The 24,277-nt window shown below is 50.5% G+C and overlaps 1 protein-coding gene across 1 annotated transcript in view; it reads left to right on the top strand.

The window, feature by feature from the left end:
- Fer1l5 (fer-1 like family member 5) overlaps positions 1-24,277 on the top strand; it is a 52,324-nt gene that overhangs the window by 25,167 nt on the left and 2,880 nt on the right. Inside the window, exons 20-45 of the mRNA XM_041655914.1 lie at positions 6,596-6,720; positions 7,503-7,603; positions 8,193-8,370; positions 8,448-8,603; positions 9,655-9,783; positions 11,717-11,880; positions 12,165-12,279; positions 13,205-13,307; positions 13,830-14,005; positions 14,108-14,275; positions 14,485-14,620; positions 14,733-14,810; positions 16,728-16,909; positions 17,116-17,277; positions 17,595-17,699; positions 18,636-18,782; positions 18,856-19,018; positions 19,166-19,191; positions 20,727-20,777; positions 20,973-21,077; positions 21,554-21,673; positions 22,074-22,235; positions 22,453-22,544; positions 22,940-23,110; positions 23,283-23,431; positions 23,683-23,822. Coding sequence (XP_041511848.1) covers positions 6,596-6,720; positions 7,503-7,603; positions 8,193-8,370; positions 8,448-8,603; positions 9,655-9,783; positions 11,717-11,880; positions 12,165-12,279; positions 13,205-13,307; positions 13,830-14,005; positions 14,108-14,275; positions 14,485-14,620; positions 14,733-14,810; positions 16,728-16,909; positions 17,116-17,277; positions 17,595-17,699; positions 18,636-18,782; positions 18,856-19,018; positions 19,166-19,191; positions 20,727-20,777; positions 20,973-21,077; positions 21,554-21,673; positions 22,074-22,235; positions 22,453-22,544; positions 22,940-23,110; positions 23,283-23,431; positions 23,683-23,822 — 3,404 coding nt within the window. The remainder of the gene's footprint in view (positions 1-6,595; positions 6,721-7,502; positions 7,604-8,192; positions 8,371-8,447; positions 8,604-9,654; positions 9,784-11,716; positions 11,881-12,164; positions 12,280-13,204; positions 13,308-13,829; positions 14,006-14,107; positions 14,276-14,484; positions 14,621-14,732; positions 14,811-16,727; positions 16,910-17,115; positions 17,278-17,594; positions 17,700-18,635; positions 18,783-18,855; positions 19,019-19,165; positions 19,192-20,726; positions 20,778-20,972; positions 21,078-21,553; positions 21,674-22,073; positions 22,236-22,452; positions 22,545-22,939; positions 23,111-23,282; positions 23,432-23,682; positions 23,823-24,277) is intronic.

Here is a 24,277-nt window from a genome sequence, read left to right as displayed (position 1 = left end):
CTTTGTTTTGTTGTTTGAGACAGGGTCTCTAGTGGCCCAGGCTGGCCTCAAACTCACTACTAGCGGACAATGACCTTGACTTTCTAATCTTCCTTACTCCACTTCCCAACTGTTAGGATCACACTCCTGCAGCTCCATGCCTTTTTTTTTTTTTGGTTTTTCAAGACAGGGTTTCTCTGTGGCTTTGGAGCCTATCCTGGAACTAGCTCTTGTAGACCAGGCTGGTCTCGAACTCACAGAGATCCGCCTGCCTCTGCCTCCCGAGTGCTGGGATTAAAGGCGTGCGCCACCACCGCCCGGCTCCATGCCTGTTTTTATGTGGTGCTGATGACCAGACCTGTGCGTCCTGAATGTTAGGCTAGTATTCGACCAACTGAGCTATGCCACTAGCTCCTCCACATATCTTTCTTTAGGGAAATGACTATTGAAGTCTTTGGCCTATCGGATTTTTTTAACCTTTATTTATTTGTGTGTGCACTCACACGTGTGAGTGTGTGGATGTGGGTGTGCATGTGGAGCTTAGAAACAATACGCAGGAGTTGGTTCTCTCCTTCCACCATGTAAGCCCTGGGGCTCACACTCAGGTAGTCAGGGGGGAAGTACCTTTATGGAAGATGTATTTTAGAGATCGGGTTTCCTACGGGTTTGTGTTATCGCTTGGGTTCTTTTTTTGAGGGGGTGACCTTGACCTCAAGATCCTCCTGCCTAAACGATGTGTCAGTTTCTCTCTCCACATTTCAAATAATAAGTTAGGCTAGGTGGCAAAGCATCCTTACCTGCTGACCCATCCACAGGCCTTAACTTAATTTTGTTGCTGTTCTGTTTTGTTTTGAGACAAGGTTTCTCTGTGTATTCTTGGCTGCCCCGGGACTCTCTCTGTAGACCAGGCTGGCCTCGGACTCAAAGAGATCCACCTGCCTCCCAAGTGCTGGGATTAAAGGTGTGAGCCACCTAATTTCTGCATGTAATGTGAGGAAGGGGTTGAAATTCTTTCCTTCTATATAGCCGACTCAACACTATCTGCTAAGAAACATTTGATTTCTGCCTTGAACTACCTTGGCACCGTACCTAGTGATCGGTTAGCCATGTATTGTAGTCCTTTTCTAAAATGTCTATTCTGTCCACTCCCCTTTTTAAGTTTTGGTTTTGTTTTAATTGTGTGTGTGTGTGTGTGTGTGTGTGTGTGTGTGTGTGTGAGTTCAGGTGACTATGAAGCTGGAAGAGGGCATCAGATCCTCTGGGGCTGGAGCTGCTGTGGCCATCTGACGTGGGTGCTGGGAATCAAACTCAGGTCTCTGGAAGAGCAGGAAGCGCTCCTAACACTGAGCCATTTCTCTAGTCCTTATTATTTTTGAAGTGCTAAGAGTTTCAATGTGGATCAAATATAGTTTATTTTTTCTCCACCATCTGATTTGAAAGAAAATGCCCCCCCCCCCAAAGGGAGAGGCACTATTAGGAGGTGTAGCTTTGTTGGAGTGGGTATGGCCTAGTTGGAGGAAGTGTGTCATTGTGAAAGAGGGCTTTGAGGATTCACATATGCTCAAGCCACACCCAATGTGTCTCAGTTCACTTCCTATTGCCTGGAAGATGTAGAACTCTCAGCTCCTTCTCCGGTATCATGTCTGCCTTCAGGTTGTCGTGTCCTGTCATGATAATAATGAACTAAATCTCTGAAACTGTGAGCCACCCTAAGACACACGGTGCCACTTCTCAAAAACTCAACCTTACAGATGGATATGAAATTTTTTCTTCCTATTTTTTCTTCAAACGTTGTTAAGTTTGGTTCTTGCATTTAGTTCTATGACTCATTTTGAACCAGTCTGCGTGTATATTTACATTGTCCACACACGATTTGTTAAAAGCACTATCGTTTCCCTGACTTGCCGCCCTTAACTTTTATGATAAAACATGCAGCTGTGCTTGTCTTTTCCCTCCAGGGCCTCCATGTACCAGTTTCGCAATCCCCTGGTCCTCTTCTAGCTATCGTTTTCTTCCTGCTCCTTTTATGACTCTGTCTTTCCTTTTCATTTTGGTCACTTGAGAAATTCTTGTACTCAGTTCTATGTCCCCCACTGAATTGTCTGCAAGGTCTAAATGTCACCCTGGGACTTCCCCTGTTGCCTTTCTGGGGTGTTTTTGTGTCTCATGGCCTGTTGGCTGAGTTCTGTCGGCTCACATTTCCTCCTCTGCTCCTGCCTTCCTTCAGGGAGTGTGTTTTTGCTGGCCTCCCATCAAGCCTTGCTTCCTGCTTCTCCGTAGGTGCCTTCTGCCATCTTCACTCCTTGGTGCTTCTATGGAGGCCAAGTGACTTTTGGCAGTCCTTATGTGTATTCTGAGTCTGCAGATTTTCTCTAACTCCCCGTTTGCTGGAACTGGACTTACTTTCCTTCTTGTTGCTGTTGGAAGCTCTCCAAGAATGGAAGAAGATGGTTGCCATCTTGGATCCCAGGTTCTCACTCAGAACCTCACTCACAGATCTCTTTGTATTTATTATGCAGCTCATTCTTTTGGTACCTGAGTCTGAAACTGGTGCCTTCCAGCAATCCCAGAAAAAATGTAAAGATGTTTCTCTTTGTAAATTGTCCTTTCTAGTTTTCTCTTCTGTTTCCTTCTGGAAGAATTCTGTGCTTGTATACCATCTTATTCTACACCCACCCCATCCCTATTTTTAAATCTCTTGTCCATATTTTTCTAGACTACATCTAGAAGCTTCTGAATCCTCTCAGAAAGGCCGTAGGGTAACCACTCCATTTTAAAGGGCTTGGCAGTGCCTCCCCTCCCCCACTTTGTTCTTTCTCCGCTCCGCACACTGTATTATACACACCGATTTTGTCCTTACTATCTGTCTTTGTGTGTGTGATACAAATGATAAATTATATTTTTATAATAAGTATTCTCATAGTCAGTGAATTCAAAGCCAACCATAGCCCCTGGGACTGAAAAACAGCTGGTGGCTTCCTCCACCATGGTGCTCACCAGGGCATCGCTATTTTTCAATTTAAGTAAAGGTTTGAGTGAAGGGTGATTGCTCATGAAAGGACCACACAACCCAAAGCATAAGTTCAGTGACCAACCCCACTGCAAATACAGCAAATAACAGCACTCAGATCAGGAAGTAGAATACTCACACCCTAAGGGCCTGTGCCTCTTACCCCCACCCACGGTGGGCAATTACATTCCTAACCTTCATCTCATGATATGAATTAAAGAACACATAGCATATGTATTTGTTTTCATCTCTGCCTTCTTTGTTCATTAGTTTGGGAAATGTGTCCACAGATCATCATATTCTTGAACACAGCTGTGACTTACTTACTCTCACTTCCCTGGAGTTAGTATTCTACTGTACAAATATAGTCGGCCGTGTGTAACCATGAGTAACTGCAGGTCTAATCATTCAGGCATCAAAAACACTAAAACAAGCCAGGTATGGCAGGGCATGCCTTCGGTCCCAGCACTCCAAAGGCAGAGTTAGGGGAATTGGGGCTTGAGGCCAGCCTGGTCTACATAGAGAGTTCCAGGACAGCCAGGGCTGTGTAGACAGATCCTGTCTCCAGATAAATAAGCAAACAAACAAATAAGAAAAAACTAGCAATGTTATAGACTAGAAATATACCCAAAACATAAAGAAATTGAAAAACACTAAACCAAGAGCTGGAGAGATGGTTCAGCAGTTAGGACGGCTTGCTGTGCAAGCATGAGAATTTGGATTAATATTACAGTTCCCTTATAAGAAGCCTGTAACCACATCACAAGTTGGGGTGGAGAGAGGATCACTGGGCCTTGTTGGCTGTCATCTAGTCAAGTAAACTGAGCTCTAAGGAGCTGGAGAGATGGCTCAGTGGTTAAGAGGACCTAGGTTAGGTTCCCAGCATCCACATGGTGGCTCCCAACCATCTGTAACTTCAATTTCAGGGGACTGGATACTCTCTTCTGGCCTCTGCAGGAATCAGACACATGTGATACACAGACCAACACCCATACACATATAATAAAATAATTAAAAAGACAAGTCCCAGGTTTTAGGAGAGGCCTTGCCTCAAAAGAGCAGGAAGTAATAGAAGAGGACATTTGACACTCATTTTTGACACTCTCCTCTGAATTTCCCATACTGTACGCACGCATCACACTCATACACGCATTACTAGACCACACTCGTATGCACGCACACATAACACACACATACACTCGCGCTTGCACATGCTTGAACACTAACCAACAAACCTGCATCTACGCCAAATGTGCTGATTTTTCTTCTTGTCATTGTCCCCTAAAGGGGACTGAATGATGATGGCTCAGCGTTTAAGAGCACTGGCTGTTCTTCCAGAGGACCCAGGTTCAATTCCCAGCACCCACATGACTGCTCACAACTGCTTGTAACTCCAGTTCCAGGGGATCTGACACCCTCACACCAATGCACATAAAACTAAATAAATTATTTAAAAATTAAAAAAAAGAAGCTGGGCGGTGGTGGCACACATCCTTAATCACAGCACTCGGGAGGCAGAGACAGGCAGATCTATGGGGATTTGAGGTCAGTCAGCCTGGTCTACCAGAGAGCTAGTTCCAGGATAGCCAGAGCTATTACACAGAAAAACTCTGTCTTGAAAAACCAAAATATATAAAGGAAAAAAGAAAAAAAGAAAGAATACAGTATAGCAGAGTAACAGCTCTTTGCAAAGAATCTGCCTTGCTTGAGGTAATAATACATACTCTAGAGATTATGTGAGTATAAGGGTATGTGGGTAGATTCCATGTAACTGCTACATATTTTATATAAGAGACTTAATCGTCTATGTGTTTTGGTAACAGTGTCCTCAAACTAGTTCTTCAACAGCCCCAAGAGGTGGGTGATAACCAGAATTGGTTTATGCTTCCTACTGTGGAGAGCACTTTAGCCTTTTCCAGCTTCTGGCCATTCCCATGAGAGCTGCTACAAGCCTTCCCCACACACCTTTTAGTAAAGCTGCATTTGCCTGCCTGCAGGGTATTTACAGCGGAACTAAAATTGCTGGCCGAGGGAACATGTGTGTTGTTTCTAAACTGCTAATTTTCTATCCATGTTATAGGAATTCTTTGAGGTCTGGCCCAGATTTTATTCTCCAGGGATATCTGCGTGTCCCTTACCAAGGACTTGGGCCTGCTGAGGAGCCACTTTTAAATTGCCTGCTTGGCATCCTTCAGACTGCCAGGACCATCCCTCAGGATGCTGAGCTCTGCTATGTCCTGGGGAAGGTTTTCTTCCCCTCCACTTGGAGCCACAGTAGAGACAGACAGGCATCCTCACTGCCTCCTTCTGGGTAGGGGCCATCTCCTAATTACCCTGGCCTGAGACCAGAGGTTATGGAGTACCCACTTTTCATTCTAGGTCTGCTATTACCTTGTCCAAGAAACTGGGTGATGAGATGTCTCAGTGGGCAAAAGGGATTGAACCCCAGAAGTTATGTGATAGGAGGAGAGAAGTGACTCCTGAAAATTGTCCTCTGACCTTCCCACACATGCTGTGGCATGGGCATGCCTCCACTTGTATACATGTATAAAAAAATTTTAAAAGTTTAAAATAAAACAAGAGGGTGGAAGTTGGAAGTGAGGGGTCAGGATTGATTCCCTGAGAGAGTGCTGAGAGTAAGCCTTGTTATTCTTCATCTAGCAGATGGGTCATTCCATTTTTTTTCTCTTGGTTTTTCGAGACAGGGTTTCTATGTAGCTTTGGAGCCTGTCCTGGAACTAGCTCTTGTAGACCAGGCTGGCCTCAAACTCACAGAGATCCGCCTGCCTCTGCCTCCCGAGTGCTGGGACTGAAGACATGCGCCACCACCGCCTGGCGAATCATTCCATTCTTTGCCTTTAGCGTCCCTTGGTTTCTCCCTGTGGCGCTGGATCTTCGCATGGACACCATCTTTGTGTCTGTCTCCCAGTCACATGGGCTTAAGGAGCCATCCTCCTCCACAATGAATGGCTTTGTCCTGACTAGTCACATCGTCAGTGATTCTGTTTCCATGTTAGATGGTACAGTGGGGCAGCAGGGTTAGGACCTCAATGTATCTTTCAGGAGTTACAGGTCATGGGGTGTCCTCTGCCCACATTGGGCAGTGCCCAGCTTTCTGTCCCACTTCAGTGCGTGAAGTTACCAAAGAAGAAGCACAACTTTCCAAGACTTGAGCACTAACCTCACAGGTTTTCTCCTGCTTAAACATTTAGGGTGTTTGTGGTTTTGTTACTTTGAGGCCGACAGAGCAGGGTAGCGCAGAAAAAGTCTCCTGTAGATGGTCCCCATTGTGACCCCCACCTCCCAGAAGACCTGAGTTCAGCTCCCTGCACCTGCATCAATACCACCTGGTTTTTTTCCGACGTGTAAACCAGGAGTTTTGAAAAGTCACATGACATACGGAACACAATCCACGCCCAATAGGAACCAGCTGTGTTCACCAAGTACGCACTCTGGGCTCAGGTTCCAGGGCCCACTTGGCATGGTTAGCAGATCCTTGGAAACCAAGGTGGCCCTGGAGCAATTCTTTAGGAGGATACAAGGATTAGGACCCTCTAAGTGTGGTCCCTCAGATATCCACCCCTCCCCTGTGTCTCTGTATCTCAGGGACTATCTACCATTATGTGCCCTGGTACAACACGAAGCCTGTGGTGGCTGTGACCTCCAACTGGGAGGATGTCAGCTTCCGAATGAATTGCCTCAACCTCCTCCACATCACCCGGGATCACCTGGTGAGTGTGCAGAAGGGAGGTAGGGGATGGGAGGCTTGGGAACATATATCACAGTACCAAGAAATCAGTCACACCTCACACTTGTACACACCATGATATTGGGACCCCACATCACTGACAACTGTTTCAGATACAGCACTGGACACTAGAGAAACAAAGATAATAAACACACACTTGTTCTCATTGACAGAAGAAGTTAGATGTACATTACTGTGTGGTGCAGCTATGGTTACCATGGAAATACAGGTGCCGAGAGATTTAGGATCACAGAGATGGGGAGGGAGGAAGAAAGCGGTCAGGAGGTAACAGGGCATCAGGGGGGTTGCAAAATTCATAGGTAGTGTTGGGGGATAGGAGCACAAAGGGAACAACGTCTGTAAAGTCACAGTGATGTGACAGGTTTTCAAGCCATGAAATGAGTTAGAGCCATAAAGGTATCACGGAAATCAGGGAGGCTGGAAAGGGTCCCACCACAGAGTCTTGGGTTCTTGCCAAGGAGCACAGGTTCTCAGGAGATGTTTATACATAGCATCTCTACATGTCATGACCTTCTCATGTCTTCAAAGGCCTTCTGCATATCTCCATCCCCTGCCTTCCATTTTCTCCGCTGGGTACAGGAAGCAGGGAAGAAAGGGTGTCCTAGCGTTGCTAGGGCATGCGGCAGTTTGAAATTAACACCACCAGATTACTCCTTAAAGCTCTCTAGGGCCTGCCAGTCCTTCAGCCTATCCCAGGACAGCTCCAGGCTGAGGCTAGCTCTCTCCCACTCTCTCAATGGACAGAAAGCCAACCTGGACACCCTGAAGTCCATCCGGAATCCAAAGGATCCAGCTATGTTCCAGCAGTGGGAGAAACTGCTGAAGGAGCTGATGGTGGACTGCCGGTAGGAGCTGAGGATCCTGGCTGGGGCTGGCCTTGGGGTGCGCTAGGGAAGACTCAGAAGAGGAGCTGGACGCACGGAGTAGCACCCAATGGACCCCTGTTCCACAGGAACACCACTCAAACCTCCCCCAGCTTGACCCTACACACAGCTACTTTTCCTGCCCATGCAGGACAGCCCTGAACTCCAGTCCAGTGCAGGCTTTGTTGCCCCATGACCACACTCAATGCCTGTAGCATATGGACAGATCTCCATCGCCTAGACCGCCACACTATTCTCACCATTGCTTATCCCATCCAGAGTGCCTGTTGCGAGCTCACGGGAAAACATGCCCCTGGCCCCCACCAGGTTTTGGCTAACCTCTTCCCTGGAAAACATCTACCCACAAGAGGTCTTTGGGAACCAACCTAACACACAGGATGGAAGAGGGCAGGATGAGAGCCTGAGTCAGACCCAAAGCAAGCCAGTTTCCTAAGGAGAGTTGTGCAGGTCTCTCCACATCAGGCCAGCTGTGGGTAGAAGCGTCTCCAGGCTAGAAAGGGAACATTGTCCTGAAGTAGGACCAGAAACAGTCATACCCTCCCGGCCACAGGCGCCCTCTGCCTTGTATGACTGATCAGCCCATGGCTAACAGCTTGGACAGGAATAAATGGCAGCTCCGCAGCCATCTTCTGCAGCAACTAGCGCAAAGAGCCAAGGAAGCCAAGCCGAGGAACATGGTGGTCACGGCAGAGGACTGGTTGCGCCGTCTCAATGCTGTGATCCCTGAGGTGGGCACTGGGCACACTGGCTGGACAGTGGGGCCTGGAGCTGACCAGATGATCCTGATGCTCTCCCACCTTGGCAGCCCCAGGAGAGCCTTCCTGATGTGATGATTTGGCTGATGTCCAGGCAGCAGCGAGTAGCCTATGCTCGGGTTCCTGCCCACACTGTCCTGTTCTCCCCAGCAGGACCCCTGAGCTCTGGCAAGTTCTGTGGGAAGATTCAGAACCTCCTCTTACAGGTGGGGAAATAGGGGGTGTCTTTTGGGAAGGATGGGGTTCCAAAATTGCCAGATAGAACCCTGAGGGCATGGCCCACGTGCTGTTTCCTTGGCCCTACATTAAGTAGAACAGAGCTCAAAGTCCCCAGAGGAAGGCAGGGGCCTACACTTCTCAGTATGTGAGCTGCTACCAAGCTTACATCTGTGGTAAATACTCCTCAAATCCTCTACCTCCTTCATCATACCTGTGCCTACCACTTGGTCTAATACCTTGTCATCTCTCCTGTGAACCACAACGGAATAACTTTCAGAATATTCAGTGACTGTAACATTTGATACCAGCTCCTCAGATCAGAAGTAAGCTATAACAAAAGACTGACTGAACCCCAATGATGGCCTTCTGTCTTGGAGAGGAGGGTCCTCATAGCCCCTTCAAGGGCTCCCATTGCCTCTCAGGGAAGATGCAGGCTCCCTAGCCCTGCCCCGGCCACCTGTATCAACCCTGTCAACAGACAGGCCACTTTGGGGCTCCCCATCCCGAATACACTTGCGCTCTGCCCTTTCTACTGTCACGCAAAGCCCATCCTCCTGTTTTTGCCCAGTGCCTGACTGCACCCTAGCCTCAGGGTGTTGCTCAGTCCACCCTCACGTGGGGTATGAGGACTGAGTGCTTAGCAAAGTGCTGGTGCAGGGTGATCAAGCAGCAGGGAGTAAGTAGTTAACCAGGATCACCAAAACCACAATTATCACCTTCCTCTGGCAGCCTGGTCCACCTCCTGCACCCCTCCTCTTTTCCATTTGTCCGTTGTCTCCCTCCATGAACAACAGGGCGGAACTCAATCCCTTTCTAGTGCTGGTGATCCACCCAGAGCTTTGTACTATTGTAGACTCTTTGACCCCAGCACAGTTTGATGTGAGGACCCTGATCCCACAACTCAGGCAAAAGGGGTGGATGTGACCCTTCTGGGAACGTGTGCCGCTCCCTCACCCTCTCCCTCAGCCATACCCCTGTCCCCCTGGGGGAGTGGTACCCCCGTGGCACTCCCACGGGATTGATCTGCCTCTGGCTCAGTACCCAGAAGGTGAAGGACAGGACACATTCCCAGCTCACCTCCGGGTCTGCATGTGGCTCGGCAATGTTCTACACAGCAAGAATCTGAAGCTGCTTCAACAAGGCAACATGGTGGTGTATGCAGAGACGGTGAGTGGACGTGCAGGGCACTGGGAGGGTGGGGTCAGAGGTTGGCCAGGTCAGGGCCAGGCCAGGGAAGAGCAGGCCTGACAGTCGGGCATGCAGTTCAGGAAGAGAAGATGAAGAGACCCAAAGGTAGAGGAGGACACTGACCGAATCGGACGACAGTGAGAGAGCCCTGAGAGGTGGCGGTGATGAAAGCCATTGTGGATGGTGCCAGCCTTGTATCCCTGCTCACAAGCCATACGTGTGTGCTAACAAAATGGGGTCAAAGTGGCCTTCTGGTTCCTGGTCACTGCTCCTGGTGGAAGTTTATTAGGAGCTTTCTCGCAGCTTGCTCAAGGCATGTGACCAGCTCAGGTCTCTAAATTGTATAGCATCTCATTTGTCACCAACGGGCAGTCTGAGGACCCTTGCTGACCTCTGCCAGACCTCCGGGCCAGACTGGAGGTCACAGGAGGTGGGGAAAGGCCAGGAAGTGTGAAAGGAGCAGGAGATGAGACGTCTGCCTGCAGAGCATCAGCTTGGGATGCAGGGAGAACAGCTGGGCAGACTGCTCTACAGAGGGCAAGAGATGACCTTTGTTCTTTCGAGAAGGGTTGGCCCGGGGAAGATAGCTCCACCAGTAGAAGGGAAGCAAGGTTTGCGTGACGGGCTCTTAAGTGATCTTTTCTGGGGAGATGAGAACAAATGTCTACCCACCTCAGATAGGTGACTCATGACAGAGCAAAGAATGAGTTCCATCCAGCTTGGGGAACCAATGAGTTTAACTGGGGTTACAGAAGCACAAGCAAGGTATGGGTGTCTACACCACCGGAGAAGTCCTCCTCCCAGCAATTGTTAACTGTTTATATACTGGAGAGGAGAGGAGCCCCCTGAGCCCTTTGATCTGTTCATGTACTCCAAAGAAGGAACAGGTAGCTCCATCTTCCAAAGGTAGACACAACTGACCTGACTTCAGGACGGCAATGGCTATATCAAAGCTTGGAGACAGGATTCCACCACACAGGCCTTTTAAGTTACAGAATTATGACTTTGTCTGTAGTTGGTTCACACATGCATGTAATCTCAGCACTTAGGAGGCGTAAGCAGCAGAAGCGCTGAGAATTTGAGACTGGCCTGGGCTACATAAAGAGTACTAGGCCAGTCAGAGCTATTTCAAGAAAGAAAAAAAAATGCATTTAAAACATTGTTATGTTTTAAGGTGCATGTGTTGATAACATACCGTAACACAGTCAGCTCCCCATTCAACGGTATCTCCATTCATGTACTGAACCAACTGTGGCATGAAAATGCAGTCAAAAGCCGGGCGGTGGTGGCAGTCAAGTTCGTGATGGCTGCATCTATACCAAACATGTACACCCCCTTTTCCTTGTCACTATGACCTTAGCAATACACTAGAACAACTCTTGACATAGCATTGATATTAGGTTTTATGTTATCGATAGGTGACTTAAAGTATACATCATACACAGATGCTAGATCATTTTCAAATGTAAGGGGCTAGAGAGTAGATTGTGGTACCCAGGGACTTTCTGGAACCAACTCCCTGAGGCAGTCAAGGGACAGCTGTGTCTAACCAGCCCTGCATAAGGCAGGGACAGAGAAGGGATGGAGGAGGTTGTAGGAAAAACATGGGGAGTAGCACAGAGGGTACGTGTGTAGAAAGACTGGATTTCTCAGATCTGCAGTGACTAGGGAGTAGGCAGGTCACATCGAAGATATAGGCTTTGACCTGGGCATCACCCCACTCCTCTGCTAGCTGCTCAGTGCTGGGTAGTGTTAATTGCTGAGCCTCTGTTTCCTAGGTACAGCTAGGATATGGCCCTGCCTTTCTTGGCTGCTCCATTTTTTGATGTTGGGAAACAGGAGTCTCAATATCCCCAGCATGAGGTGGCTGATGGAGGCGGTATGGGCACTGACTAGGACTCTCCTCCCCCAGTATGAGAATCAGGCCAAGTTCAAAGACCAGTGGGGACAGCAGGGACTGTACCACTGCCCCAACTTCTCAGATGTCATGGGACGCAAGGCTGTCCCCAAGACAGATTTCAAGGCTCCCCCGGGATGGCGCTGGCAGGGTGACTGGATAGTGGAGCCCCAGAGGAGGTAAGGATGATACATGCCCTGCCCTAGCACCTGCAATGTCCTACAGTGTAACTTCCTCTCAAGTGGGAGGGCTAGTGGGTACTTAAAAAGGTGGGCTCTAAAGCCCTTCTAGTCCCCGTGAGTGAGAATACACAAGATCAACAGCCTTGCCCAACACCTGTCTGCATGCTTGGCTCTCCCTAGCTAAAGGGAGGTGGGATGTCACATAAGGGTGCTTGGCCAGCAGAGAATGACCCCTGGGAGTTCAGACAGCTCTGGGAACTTGGGGTCTCACTGCTACCCAGACTCCTCCTGGACATAGACATCAACAAGAGCCAGGTGCTGGAAGAGGTGTATGAGAACCAGATCCGCAATGCCACAGGCGCCTGGGTGCCTGCAGCTATCCCTACCGCAGATGTGGTAAGTGTCTCCATCCTGCCACAGGGTACAGGGGAGAGGCAAGGAGGCAAGGAGCAGATTTGGGGGACCTCAGAAGTTGGGGTGTCCCAGCAGTAAGAGCTATGTCTGAGCTCTGTTCCATATATGCTATGGGAGTCCAGATAAGTATTACAGCCCTGAGGTTCTTCTAGCACCAATGAAGGGGTTGTACCCAAGGATAGCAAGTGGCAGACCTCAAATTGGATGTCAGAAAGAGATAGATCCTGTGTCGCCTGTAGTCGAGCTGCTTTGGGAGACAGGGCAGAAGGATCACTTGAACCCAGGAGTTGGAGTTTTAACCCGAGTTCTCACATAAAAAGCCAGGCATGTTGGTATGTACTTACAGTCCTAGCGGTAGAGAGGCAGAAGCAGATAGCCCCCCACCACCACCACTGCTTGCTGGCCAGACAACCTAACTTAACAGGTAAGCCCCAGATCTCAGAGATGTTGTCTCAAAAACTACGACCAATGACCAATGGGATCCTGAGCAATGAGACTGACTCCTAGCTTACACACACACACACACACACACATACACACACACACACACACACATTGTCCTGACAGAAATAGTCTATCCTCTCTATCACCCCATGGCTCTTCAGGAAATATGGTGCTAAGATACAGGAACTAGTCTTTGAATTTTGGTTTATTTTAATGGAGTTCACCCAGAGGCTGCTGGCCGCTGAGTAGAACCACATAAGTCTAACGTGTCCCCAGTGCAACAAGGAGAGAGCTGTTCACCTCTAAATAAATGAGCCAAGGGGGCAGTAGAAGTAGCAAGATTTTCTGCCATAGAAGGTGGCTGGAAGTACAAAGACAGGAGAGAGAACAAGAAAGAACAAGTGAAAGCAAGCTTCAGATACCTCACCTAAACCCCCACCCCCCACCCTCAACATCCATACAGAATGGACAGCCCGTGGAAGCCCTGGAGAATGTGAAGTGTCCCCAAGGCTGGCACTTTAAGAAGAACTGGACTGTGGAACTCAACCATGCAGTGGACAACAAAGGTCAGTTTCTGGTCAAGTCTGAGGGTGTGAAGGCCTGGGACCCCAAGCATTCAAGTCTGGTTCTTCTAGTAGACTGAGTGGCTAAGCTCTCAGGCAGGATATGTCTGAATTCTGGGGGGGGGGGGGGGGGGCTCCCAGCCTCTTAGGGAATTCTCAGCCTCTAGCCATTCCACAGACACAGCCCCTCTTGTTGACTGAGGCCTGACCCTGAGCAAGCCTGGTGGATAAATGCCTGGATTTGGATTTGGCATGGATTTGGTTGCAGAGCTTCAATTCACCCAAACAGGCTCCAGGGAGGGAGCGGTGGACTGGAAGTCTTGATACCTGGTCTCCAGACGCAAGCAATTGCTGCAATTGGTCCCATGTAGTCCAAGTTACACAATTCAAGCACATCTTCTGGGACATGAGGACCCCTCTGCCCCCAGTACCTGTCTCTCTAAGGCCTTACTCTCAGGCCTGTGTCAAAGCTCCCGAAGTCTGCAGGCGCAAATGGACCCAGAGGCCATGTTGCTGCCCCTGCAGGCTGGGAGTATGGAGTGGGAATCCCACCCTCCGGCCTGCCCCAGATCTGGAACTCGGTGGAAAAGACTTACCATTCATGCCGCCGGCGACGCTGGGTGCGTGTGCGCTTCCGGAATCACAAGGAGCTGGGCCAGGAGCTGAGCCAGGAGCAGGAGACCCTCTCCTTCCTGCAGAAGGTGAGGCTGACGGAGCAAGGGCCCTAGCTGGGATACAGGCAGGGGCCACTTGCAGAGTGGAACAGGAGCACAACTCTGAGACCCCCGTGTTCTTCCCCGCAGCAAGACCTCTCTCAAGAGGGAGAGGGCTGGGAGTATGGCACCTTTGACTCCAAGTTCCACCTGGACCCACAGCCCGCAAGCCGGTTCCGTCGCCGCTGTTGGCACCGACGGCTGGCACCCAAGAAGGAGAGGGGTGTGGCTCCCATATTCCTCCTGGAGGGATCCTTGGTAAGGCTGCCGCGGTCTGGGTGACGCTTGTTTATTACCTCTGTCTTCCAGAGGCTCGGGAACATACACACATCCCTGGTCCCTGCTAGCTGGGTCCCCAACTCTTCACGTTTGGCAGCTGGCATCTGTAGAGGGTTAGAGGGCGGCTAGGGCCTGGAGAGATGAGTCAGGAAGTATCGCAAACCTTACGGGAACCTTTCCAGGCGCAGGCAGTGACGTTGGAAAACGAAGCAAAGAAGGAACACGAAAAGACATGGTCATGGCAACACTGGAGGGACTCGTGGAGGCACACCCCGGAGGATCTCAGGATCCCCACCATGCCTTTCATCTACTGCATCTTCAACAGTGAGCCCTGGCCTGGGAGTCTCCGGAGTGGCCCCAGGGCCTGAGAAGAGGGAGTAGGGAGGAGCCTATAAAGAGAGGGGACAGGAAATGAACGAGACTTCTCTTTACCCAGAGCCTCACTACTACCAGCTCTTCTGCTACATCTACCAGGCCCGGAATCTGATGTACAATCAGATCCTGACCTTTCAGGGTAGGAATGCTATAGCTGGTTGGGGGGGTCCCACTGCACAGCTCCCAAATAAATACATGGAGACGTATTCCTACTTATGAGTGCCCAGCCTTAGCTTGGCTTGTTTCTAGCCAGCTCTTCTTATATTATCCTGTCTACCTTTTGCCTCTGGGCTTTTATCTTTATCTATTCTATATACTTTCCTTTACTTCTTACTCCATGGCTTGCTGTGTAGCTGGCTAGCCCCTCTCTTCCTCTTCTTATTGCTCCCCAATTCTCTTTTTCTCCTTCTATTTATTCTGTGCCCGCTCTGCCTATCCTTTCTCCTGTCTAACTATTGACCGTTCAGCTCTTTTGGACCATCAGGTGTTTTAGACAGGCAAAGTAGCACAGCTTCGCAGAGTTAAACAAATGCAGCACAAAAGAATGCAGCTCATCTTTGCATCATTAGACAAATGGTCCACAGCTTAAACAAACGTAACACAGACTGCCTCTTGTCATTCAGCCCTGTCCCCTAGCCCCCCAAGCCCTGGCAACACATCCACAGGCGTCTGTGATGAATATGTAACCAAGATGCAGATCCCTCTCCCGAGAAGCTTGTCTTAGTGAGGGTTACTCTTGCTGTGATGAAACACCATGACCAAAAGCAACTTGAGAAGGAAAGGCTTTATTTCCTCTTACGGTTCCGCATCACAGTTCACCATCAAAAGTGGTGAGGACAGGAACTCACACAGGGCAGGAACCTGGGGGCAGGAGCTGATGCAGAGGCCATGGAGGGCTGCTGCTTACTGGCTTGTTCAATCTGCTTTCTTATAGAACCCAGGACCACCAGCCCAGTGGTGGCTCCACCCACCATAGGCTGGACCCTCCCACTTCATAAGGAAATGCCTGATAAGCTTGCCTACAGACTGGTCTTATGGAGGCAGCTTCTCAGTTGAGGCTTTCTCCTCTACAACGGCTCTAGCTTATGTCAAGTTGACATGAAAACTAGCCAGCACAAAGCCTATGAGTATAATTTTGGGGAAAGACACCAAAGACTACAAATCCACGGTGTTCTTGAGATGTGACACCAATGTTGTGAAATTTGGAGAGGGGGTTGAAGAACTCAGTTACTTATCTGGGGTCACTTAGTAGGCCTCGAAGAAGGAGAAGCTTGCAAGGCAGAGAACTGGAAGACAGGGTGGGACATGAAAGAGAGTGACACACTGGGCTGGAGAGATGGCTTGGCGGTTAAGAGCACTGGCTGCTCTTCGAGAGGACCCCGATTCAATTCCCAGCACCAACATGGCAGTTCACAACTGTCTATAACTCCAGTTCTAGGGGATCCAGCATCCTCACACAGACATATATGTAGGCAAAGCACAAATGCACACAATATAGAAATAGACAGACAGACAGACACATTGGGGAACCATGTCACTTGAGGCTCTGTAGAAGAGGTGGGACAGGGAGGAGGCCCTGTGTGAGGGAGACCCATAGAACCATTCAGGAGGTGAGCGGAGTACTCCCACCTTGCCCTGCTAATGGCACTGTGACAGAAGATAAGGAATGGGTGGCAAAGCTTCCGGGCTGCTTGCTGAGCTCTGTCCCCTGAGCATCACCGGCCATATTAAAGGACACTCACTGCTGCTGCAGATGATTGATTATGGAAGCCTTATCCCCAGCACTCCTCCTCAGCAGCCCCTTCCCTCCATCCCAGTGAAAGCCAAGCTGTCACCACAGCGGGCACGGCATTCACACGGATGGAAGCAAAGGTGTCTATGGGGTATGCGCAGTTGGTCTGCAGCTCCGGCTGAAGCAGCATTTGAGAATGACTGGCAGGGGCAGTGGCTGACCATCCCGAGTCTCCTTGGGTCTAATGGCTGCCGCTGAAGAGGAGGGGAGAATCTCCCTTGACAGTTTGGAGCTGTGACACCCCGTCTTCCCTCCCTGCCCTAGAACCTTTCATTCGAGTGGTCTTCTTGAACCACAGCCTGTGCACCCAGACGCTACAAAGCTCTGCAGCCCCGACGTGGTCCCAGACGCTCATCTTCCAGCACCTTCTGCTGTTTGAGAACCCCAAGGATACCAGAGAGAACCCCCCGCTTGTGGTGTTGGAACTGTGGCAGCATGACTCAAGGGTACAGCAGCAGGCTGTGCTTGAGGGAGGAAGATCTTCCTCAGTGCCCTGCTTCGGGGCTAGAGGTGTATTTTAGAACAAGGTGTTGAAGGGCTGAGACCATGGTTCAGGGGTCATAGAGATGTGTTAATTGAGCCCACTCCCCTCTTCCTCAGAAGCCCATGCTGGAAGCCTGGTTCATGTTCTCTGAACTCCCTTCTCCTCCAGGGAAACAAAATCTTGTGGGGACGGAGCATGTGGCCCCCGGTGGTTTGGCTGAACCTCCAAGGCTGGGCCGTGACTCCCCTGAGGTGGCATCCCCTTGTGAGAGAGTTGGGAGAAGAAGAGGGTGAGATCTTGGCATCCTGTGAGCTGATCCTCGAAACTGAGGTACAGATGAGAAGGGCAGGGCTCGAGTCCCTCCTTGGTGTACCTTCACTTCCAGGTTTCCACAGACATGAGGGCCCACCCCTCCCCTTGGCCCACCCCTCCCCTTCAGGAAAAGGCTGTGGCTCAGGGTCACACGCTGCGCTGCGTTCAGTGCTGTCAGCCTGGCCAGTTTCCCCCTTAACTCCCTTCCAGCTCCACCCATGTGTTCCGGGATCTCTTTAGCTGAGCCCTCTAAGGGACATGCTGGGTGAGGGCAGGAGCAGCAGGCTCAGCCCCCAGGGCTTTATGCTCCCTGATGTCCCTCCTCTACCTTCTAGAAGTTGAAAGACAGACATCTGCCAATCCTCAGTGTCTCCTGTAAGAACGGGATATACACATTGCCTAAGAACATCCAGCCTGCAGTGAAAATGATGGCCATTGAGGTGTGTGCAGATGGGGAGGGGTGCACAGGGGGAAGCCTTTCCCAGAGCGGCCTAAGGCACCCTGGAGCTCTTGGAGAAACTTTTCTGACAACCTGGCCCAAAGCCTGAACGCTAAGGACACATTCTCAGAGGCAGGAGAGACAAGAGAAACCAGAGCAGAGGCTTGGACAACATGGGGAATTGGGCACCAGGTAGCAGATGCAGGACTGTCTCATGTTGGTCCCTGTGGTTCAGGAATTGATTTCTCAAAAAGGAAATCAAGGCTCAGAAACAAAACATTGTAGACACAGTGACCAGAGATTAGTCTGGTGATGGAGCCACAATGTATGCCCATCCCTGCTTCAGAACAAATGTAGGTCCCCATGTTGGTTATTCTGTGTCCTGTTACAAATTGACAGAGAAGAAAACAATCAAGTAGTTCAGGAACTAGTAACTCCTTGAGATCAGCTTATGTAGTTGGTCCCCCACTCAGCCCCCAAGGGGGCTCTCATGAGGGTCTGGACATTCCTGAGAATTGAGAGAGAAATCATAGGGTTGGTCATGGAGCTGTCTGGGACACAAGTTAGCAATAAGATAAATGGCATACAGACCGCAAAATCTGGGGGCTCTAGAGGCAGCTAGCCTCAAGAGCTCAGTGTCTAAATACTGTCTGGAGCCAGAAGTGGGCAAATGTGCCACCTAACCTGCTTGTGGGCCAGCTGGGGTGAATAGCAGATCAGCTGGTGGTTAGATGCCACCTACTTCACAGAGACAGCAGACGGCAGGTCTTGAGAAGCAGCCTGTCCCTTCACAGGGCAGGGAGACTGGGAGGAGCCTCTGGTACTGCCATATTCCTAACCCTGGCATGCTTTAAACTGCACTTCCAGACCAGTTTGTGCCCGCCCTGGTTAAGAAGTGCTGTTTGTCCCTAGCCCAGCTCTCTCCTGGTTCTGACAGATTATGGCTTGGGGCCTTCGAAACATGAAGAATGTGCGTTACCCACAGCTCCTGGTGGAATGTGGGGAGGCTTGCCTGAGGACAGAACCCATCAGCAACTTCCAGGAAAATCCCAACTTCCCTAAGACCAACTTCTTCCTCACGGTGGTAAGAGGCCTTGGGAAGGGGCTGGACAGTCTTCTCTTGAGGGGCCTCACGTTCCCCTCTCTTTGGGCTGTAGTTCATGCCTATGGAAGAGACCCATGCATTGCCCCTGGTGGTGAAAGTGGTGGACAACCAGGTCTACGGCCAGCAGATTGTAGTGGGTCAAGCCAACATCGACTTCCTCCAGCCCTACTTCTGTGACCCCTGGGCTCTGAGCTACACTCCTGTAAAGCTTCCAAGTATGATCCTTTCCCCAGCCCTGCCTCCTGTTCTCCATAGGAAGCCCTCACTGGGATTAGGGGGGACCCTGGCTCCCTTGTGGGGTTGGTGCCCCTCTTCCTTGGCTTCTCTCTTCCTGACGCTCACAAGCTGTGTTCTCTCTGCAGCCCTGTCTGTGAAGAAGCCTAATACTGTGAGTAAGGGCCCCAGGCATCTTCTCCCCCTCCCAGTTACATGAATGACCCTGTTCTTGCCTCTGAGGAGGCTTAACTTTACTGGAGAAGGCTAAGGGTTGGGCCTCAGTCAAGTATGCATATGAGAATCATGTGAGCATTTTGGGGGTGTTAGAGCGGAGTCCTGAGACAGGGTCTCATGTATCTAAGGCTGATCTTGAACTTCCTATGTAACGGAGGATAACCTTGAACCAATCTTCATACCTCCTTCTCCCAAGTGCTGGGATTGCTATTTTATTCATTTGTGTGTGGGGTACATGTGGTATGTGTGTGCATATGCACACGTGTGAAGGCCAGACATAACTCCCTCTTGCTATTTCTTGCTGGCCTAGAAATTGTTAATTAGGTTAGGCTAGCCAGTCAGCCCAAGGGATTCCTGTATCTACCTCTTCAGTACTGGGATTGCAAACAAACCACCATGCTGGGCCTTTTCACATAGGTTTTTACATACATTCTCATGTTTGCAAGACTTGTGATAGTTAACACTGACTGTCCACTTGACATGATTTAAAGTCACCAGGGAGACAAGCCTCCAGGCTTATCTCTGAGGGGTTGTCTAGATGAGGGTAACTGAGGTGGGAGGAGCCACCCTGGAAGTGGGCAGCATCTTCCCATGGGTTGGGGTCTTACACTTAATTAAAAAGGAGAAAGTAAGCTGAACACTGGCATTTGCCACTCTGTGTCCTGAATTCATACACAATGTGACCAGATGCCTCAGACACCTGCCCCATCTCCTCCTCTCCATGACTTCTCGAATTGCGAGCCAGAATTATCCCTTCTCCCCATAAGTTGCTTCTTGTCAAGGTATTTAATCACAGCAACAAGATTAAGACCCCCTTACCTGAGACCCTGGGATCTCACTGAGGGATCCCACTAGAGTTGGCAGTCATTAAGATTTTGTTCCAAGTGCCTCTACCTCTACTGTGCCCCGCAGTTATAGCTCTAGGGCAACAGCATCACATTTTAATCACAGCAGTTCCCAAATGCCTTCATCAAAAGGAGATGCTGCCGGGCATAATGGTACGTGCTTGTAATCGCAGCACTCAGAAAACAGGACAGGAGGATTAAAGGTCTGAGACAGCCTGAGCTATATAATCAAGGCACTGTCCCCAAAAACAAGGGCTAGGGAGGTACCTAAGGGGTACCTAGCGTGCACAAACCCTGAATTCCTACCTAGCACAAGATATGGGAGGGAGGGAAGGTTGATTTTGCTGGGAGGGGCATATAGTAGTTAGTAGGCCTGTAATCCCAGCACTGGAGAGGCTGAGGCAGGAGGATCACAGCCTAGGTACATGGTGAGACTCCTGGGGGGAAAAGATTCTGCCTCCACGGGTTTGGATAGAGTGTGAGTCCTGTGTATACAGATGGGCAATGGACACTAAGAAATCCAATTCCCCACCCTGGCTTCTGAAAGGCCTATGGAAACTGCAAGGGGACAGGAGAGCTCCCGCCCCAGCCTCTTCCTCCAGACTTCTCCAACCTCTTCACTTTTCAGCTCTTCGACCTCTTTTTCAAGAAGTTCTGGTTTGCTTCCAGCAAAGAGGAGGTAAAGCAGACTCAGACCAGGGAACAAGGGACAACCCCAGGTGGCTGGCAGGGGCACCGTAGCCCAGGACAAGGGGCAACCCCCAGGCGGTTGATGGGGGCACTGTAGCCCAAGGACAAGGGACAACCCCAGGCAGTTGGCGGGGGTACCGTAGCCCCACCTGAGAGCCAGGGAGAGTCCCCCCTTCTCTGTCAGGATGACTATGAGCACGACGTGGACTGGTGGAGCAAGCTGTTCTGGGCCACGGGGGACGCTGACAAGTCTCTGCCGTACAAGTACAAAAGCTACCACACCCTGACGGTGAGGGTCCTGGGAAAGGCAGCACACAACCTCCCCTGGGAGGGGCGGAAGACTTGGCCATGGTTTGTCAGGGAACCACCAAGCGGCAGAGCTGCTGTTTTGGTTTTGCCTTGTTTGGAATAAGGTCCTGCATAGCCCAAACAGGTCTCCACTTTGCTGGGTAGATGTAGATGACCTTGAGCTCCGACCTTCCTGCCTCTACCTCCTGGGTGTTAGCACTGCAAGCGTGCCCACCACATTCAGAGTGCAGGGATCCTGTAAGACAAGCACTCTCCCACCTAGCTGGAGAGGGGGGACTGTTTACATTGTCCCCTAAGAGCCCCAGAAACCTTGCCACCAGCTGCTCCATCTGAAGCAGACAGTGGGGCTACCGATTGGGAAAATACTTGAAAAGAGTTTGGGGGCTGGTGATCCCTTCATCTCTTGACTTCCAAGATGGTCCTCACCAGCCCAGGTCCTGCATCTGTCCCCCACAGGTGTACGACTGTGAGCTGGAGGCAGTTCAGGCCTTCCAGGGCCTGCAGGATTTCTGCCAGACCTTCAAACTTTACCAGGAGAAGCCCAAGGTGGACAGTCCTGTAGTAGGGGAATTCAAGGTGCGTCTAAGTCAGCTGAGCTACCTGTCTCTCTATCACCCATGGAAGATGAGCCAGGGCCTGAGAAACAGCCCCAGAAGTAGAGACACACAGGTCAGTCTATGCAGGCAGGGATGGAGGGAGGCAAGACCTTCAGATTTCCAGCTCTAGCTCATGCTGGTCCCCCAAAGATGCACGCCTCAGACATATTCAGACCCAAAGGGATGAGTGTGCAGTTCCATCACAGTCTGGGACACCAAGTAGCTTTGAGTGCTTTTGCCCAATGCCCCTTTAAACTCCGTCCCTGCCTAAAGACCCCTGCTGCTCATCCTCAGTCTAACCCTCTCCCTGCTGTGCGGGTGGCTTTACAAAGTTAGGCTAGCACTGCCAGGTTGGGCTGCCAATATCTTCTCACCCCCAGGGCCTGTTCCGCATCTACCCCTTTCCTGAGGACCCAGATGCCCCCAAACCCCCACGACAGTTCTCATCTTGGCCTGAGACTGAAGATTTCCCTCAGACATGCATGGTCCGGGTATACCTGATACGAGCCATCAACCTGCAGCCACAGGACTACAATGGCCTGGTAAAAAAAAAAATAAAATAAAATAAAGTCCCACTTGTCACCAGTGTTTCGCACCCCATGCCTAGCTCACAGCCATGTTGCAGTAGCTTCAGGCTGCTCTGCCCACATAGCCACCACTTAAAGGCACCACGCAGTACACATCTGCTTCACTCTCATCCTTCCTGACCAACCTGACTGACGTCCCCCTTCCTTTCTTCCCTCTGCTTCTCTCCTGCAGTGTGACCCTTACGTGATCCTGAAACTGGGGCAGACTAAACTCGGCAACCGGGACTTATACTACCCCAACACTCTGGATCCTATCTTTGGCACGTGAGCTGCCCCCAGTCACCCACTGATGTTTTTCTAGTTCTCCATGCTAGGCTGGAAGGCAGTTCCAATAGGCAGATGCATTTCTTCAGAGCCTCCAGGGTCCCTGTGGTTCTTAGGGGCTAAACAGGTGCAAGACAGGTGGATAATCCGCCACTTTTTCACACGCCCTACCTACACCCAAAGAGAGGCACTCGGGCCTCCATGCACAGGCTGTCTTAAAAGTTACTTTTTAGCCATGTTCAGGGACTGGATGCTGGTGGACAAAAGCCTAGTCTATGCTCTGCTGCCCACATTCACTGTGAATGAAGAGGTGGGCCAGGGACCCTCATTCTGAGATGCTGGCCAGTGAGGCAGAATCCATGTCCGCAGCCACGTTCCAACCCCCTTGTCTCTAGGATGTATGAACTCACATGTAACATCCCACTGGAGAAGGACCTAGAGATCCAGCTCTACGACTTTGACCTCGTTACTGCCGATGATGAGATTGGATCTACGGTGATTGACCTTGAGAACAGACTTCTGTCTGGCTTTGGAGCCCGCTGTGGGCTCTCTACATCCTACTGCAAGTGAGTGTGGACCCACCCACTCAGCAAGCAAGCTGTGTAGGGGGAGGTGTGAGCCCACAGTTCCCTGAGGAGAGGTGGAGAGCTGGGCTGGACCTGCCTCTCTCTCTGTTTCCAGCACCTTCCCCTGAAAGACCTGTTCCTTCCTATCTGGTCCTCTTGCATACTCCCACAGGTCAGGGCCATTTAGGTGGCGGGATCAGCTGTCCCCAAGCTACCTCCTGGACCGCTATGCCAAACAGAAAGGGCTGCCTCCACCTGTATTTGACCTTGACGATGACTCAATTGTCTACAATGGGAAAACGTTCAGGTTGCAGAGCTTTGGTGAGCCCAGGACACTTCCAGACAGCTAAGGTGTGGCTCTGGGGAACCAGTGTAGACCCTAGAATGAATGAGTGCAGAGAGAGAAGAGGGCAGGATGAGGAGAGGGTGCCCTTGGGTAGAAGAGCAACAACATCTTTCCAGTTTTTCCTTTTCTTCTCATAGAAGGCTACTATAGCCAGATATCCAGGCAGGGCTGGGGAGGGTGCTCAGATGGAAATGCTAATGACCTCATGATCCCATCTTCCATCCAGAGTCCACACCCCCTACCTTTGAGGGTTTGGGGCCTAAGAAAGAACGCCTGGCACTGTATATCCTGAACACCCAGGGCCTGGTTCCTGAGCATGTGGAGACCCGCACACTGTACAGTAAGAGTCAGCCAGGTATCGACCAGGTATGTGACGACAGAGGGGCTGCTCCTGCCTCCTACGGATTGCACTGGATAAGGAAATGGGTGTCCATCCACTCAGGACATAGTTCACAGTGAGAAGCAAGGGCAGGTCAACATGTTTTGCACATTAGCAAGAAAGATGCTCCAATGATGTTACTTAGAGAAAGTGACGCCTGGAAAGGCTGTAAGAAATGGAAGCCTCACAACAGTGTGGGACGCTCTAGGGTGTCCCACCAACCACTAGTACCACAAATTTGCTCTCCTGAGGTGTAGGAGGGGGCAGCATAGCTCAGAAGGCACAAACACTGCAAAACCCAGTTCGAGCTGCTTAACTCAGACTGTCTTCCCTATATGAAGGAACCTAGGTCACAGCTCCCGCAAGGGCACCTTAATTATGGCTCATTGTCCAACTATAAAAATGACTCCATTGTTCCACAAATATTTCCCATTCGTGAAGT

This window comes from Microtus oregoni, unplaced genomic scaffold, assembly GCF_018167655.1.
Source record: "Microtus oregoni isolate MIOR12 unplaced genomic scaffold, Mior012 000007F_ref0000211, whole genome shotgun sequence".
NCBI lineage: Eukaryota > Metazoa > Chordata > Mammalia > Rodentia > Cricetidae > Microtus > Microtus oregoni.
This window is presented reverse-complemented; position numbering and strand designations above follow the sequence as displayed.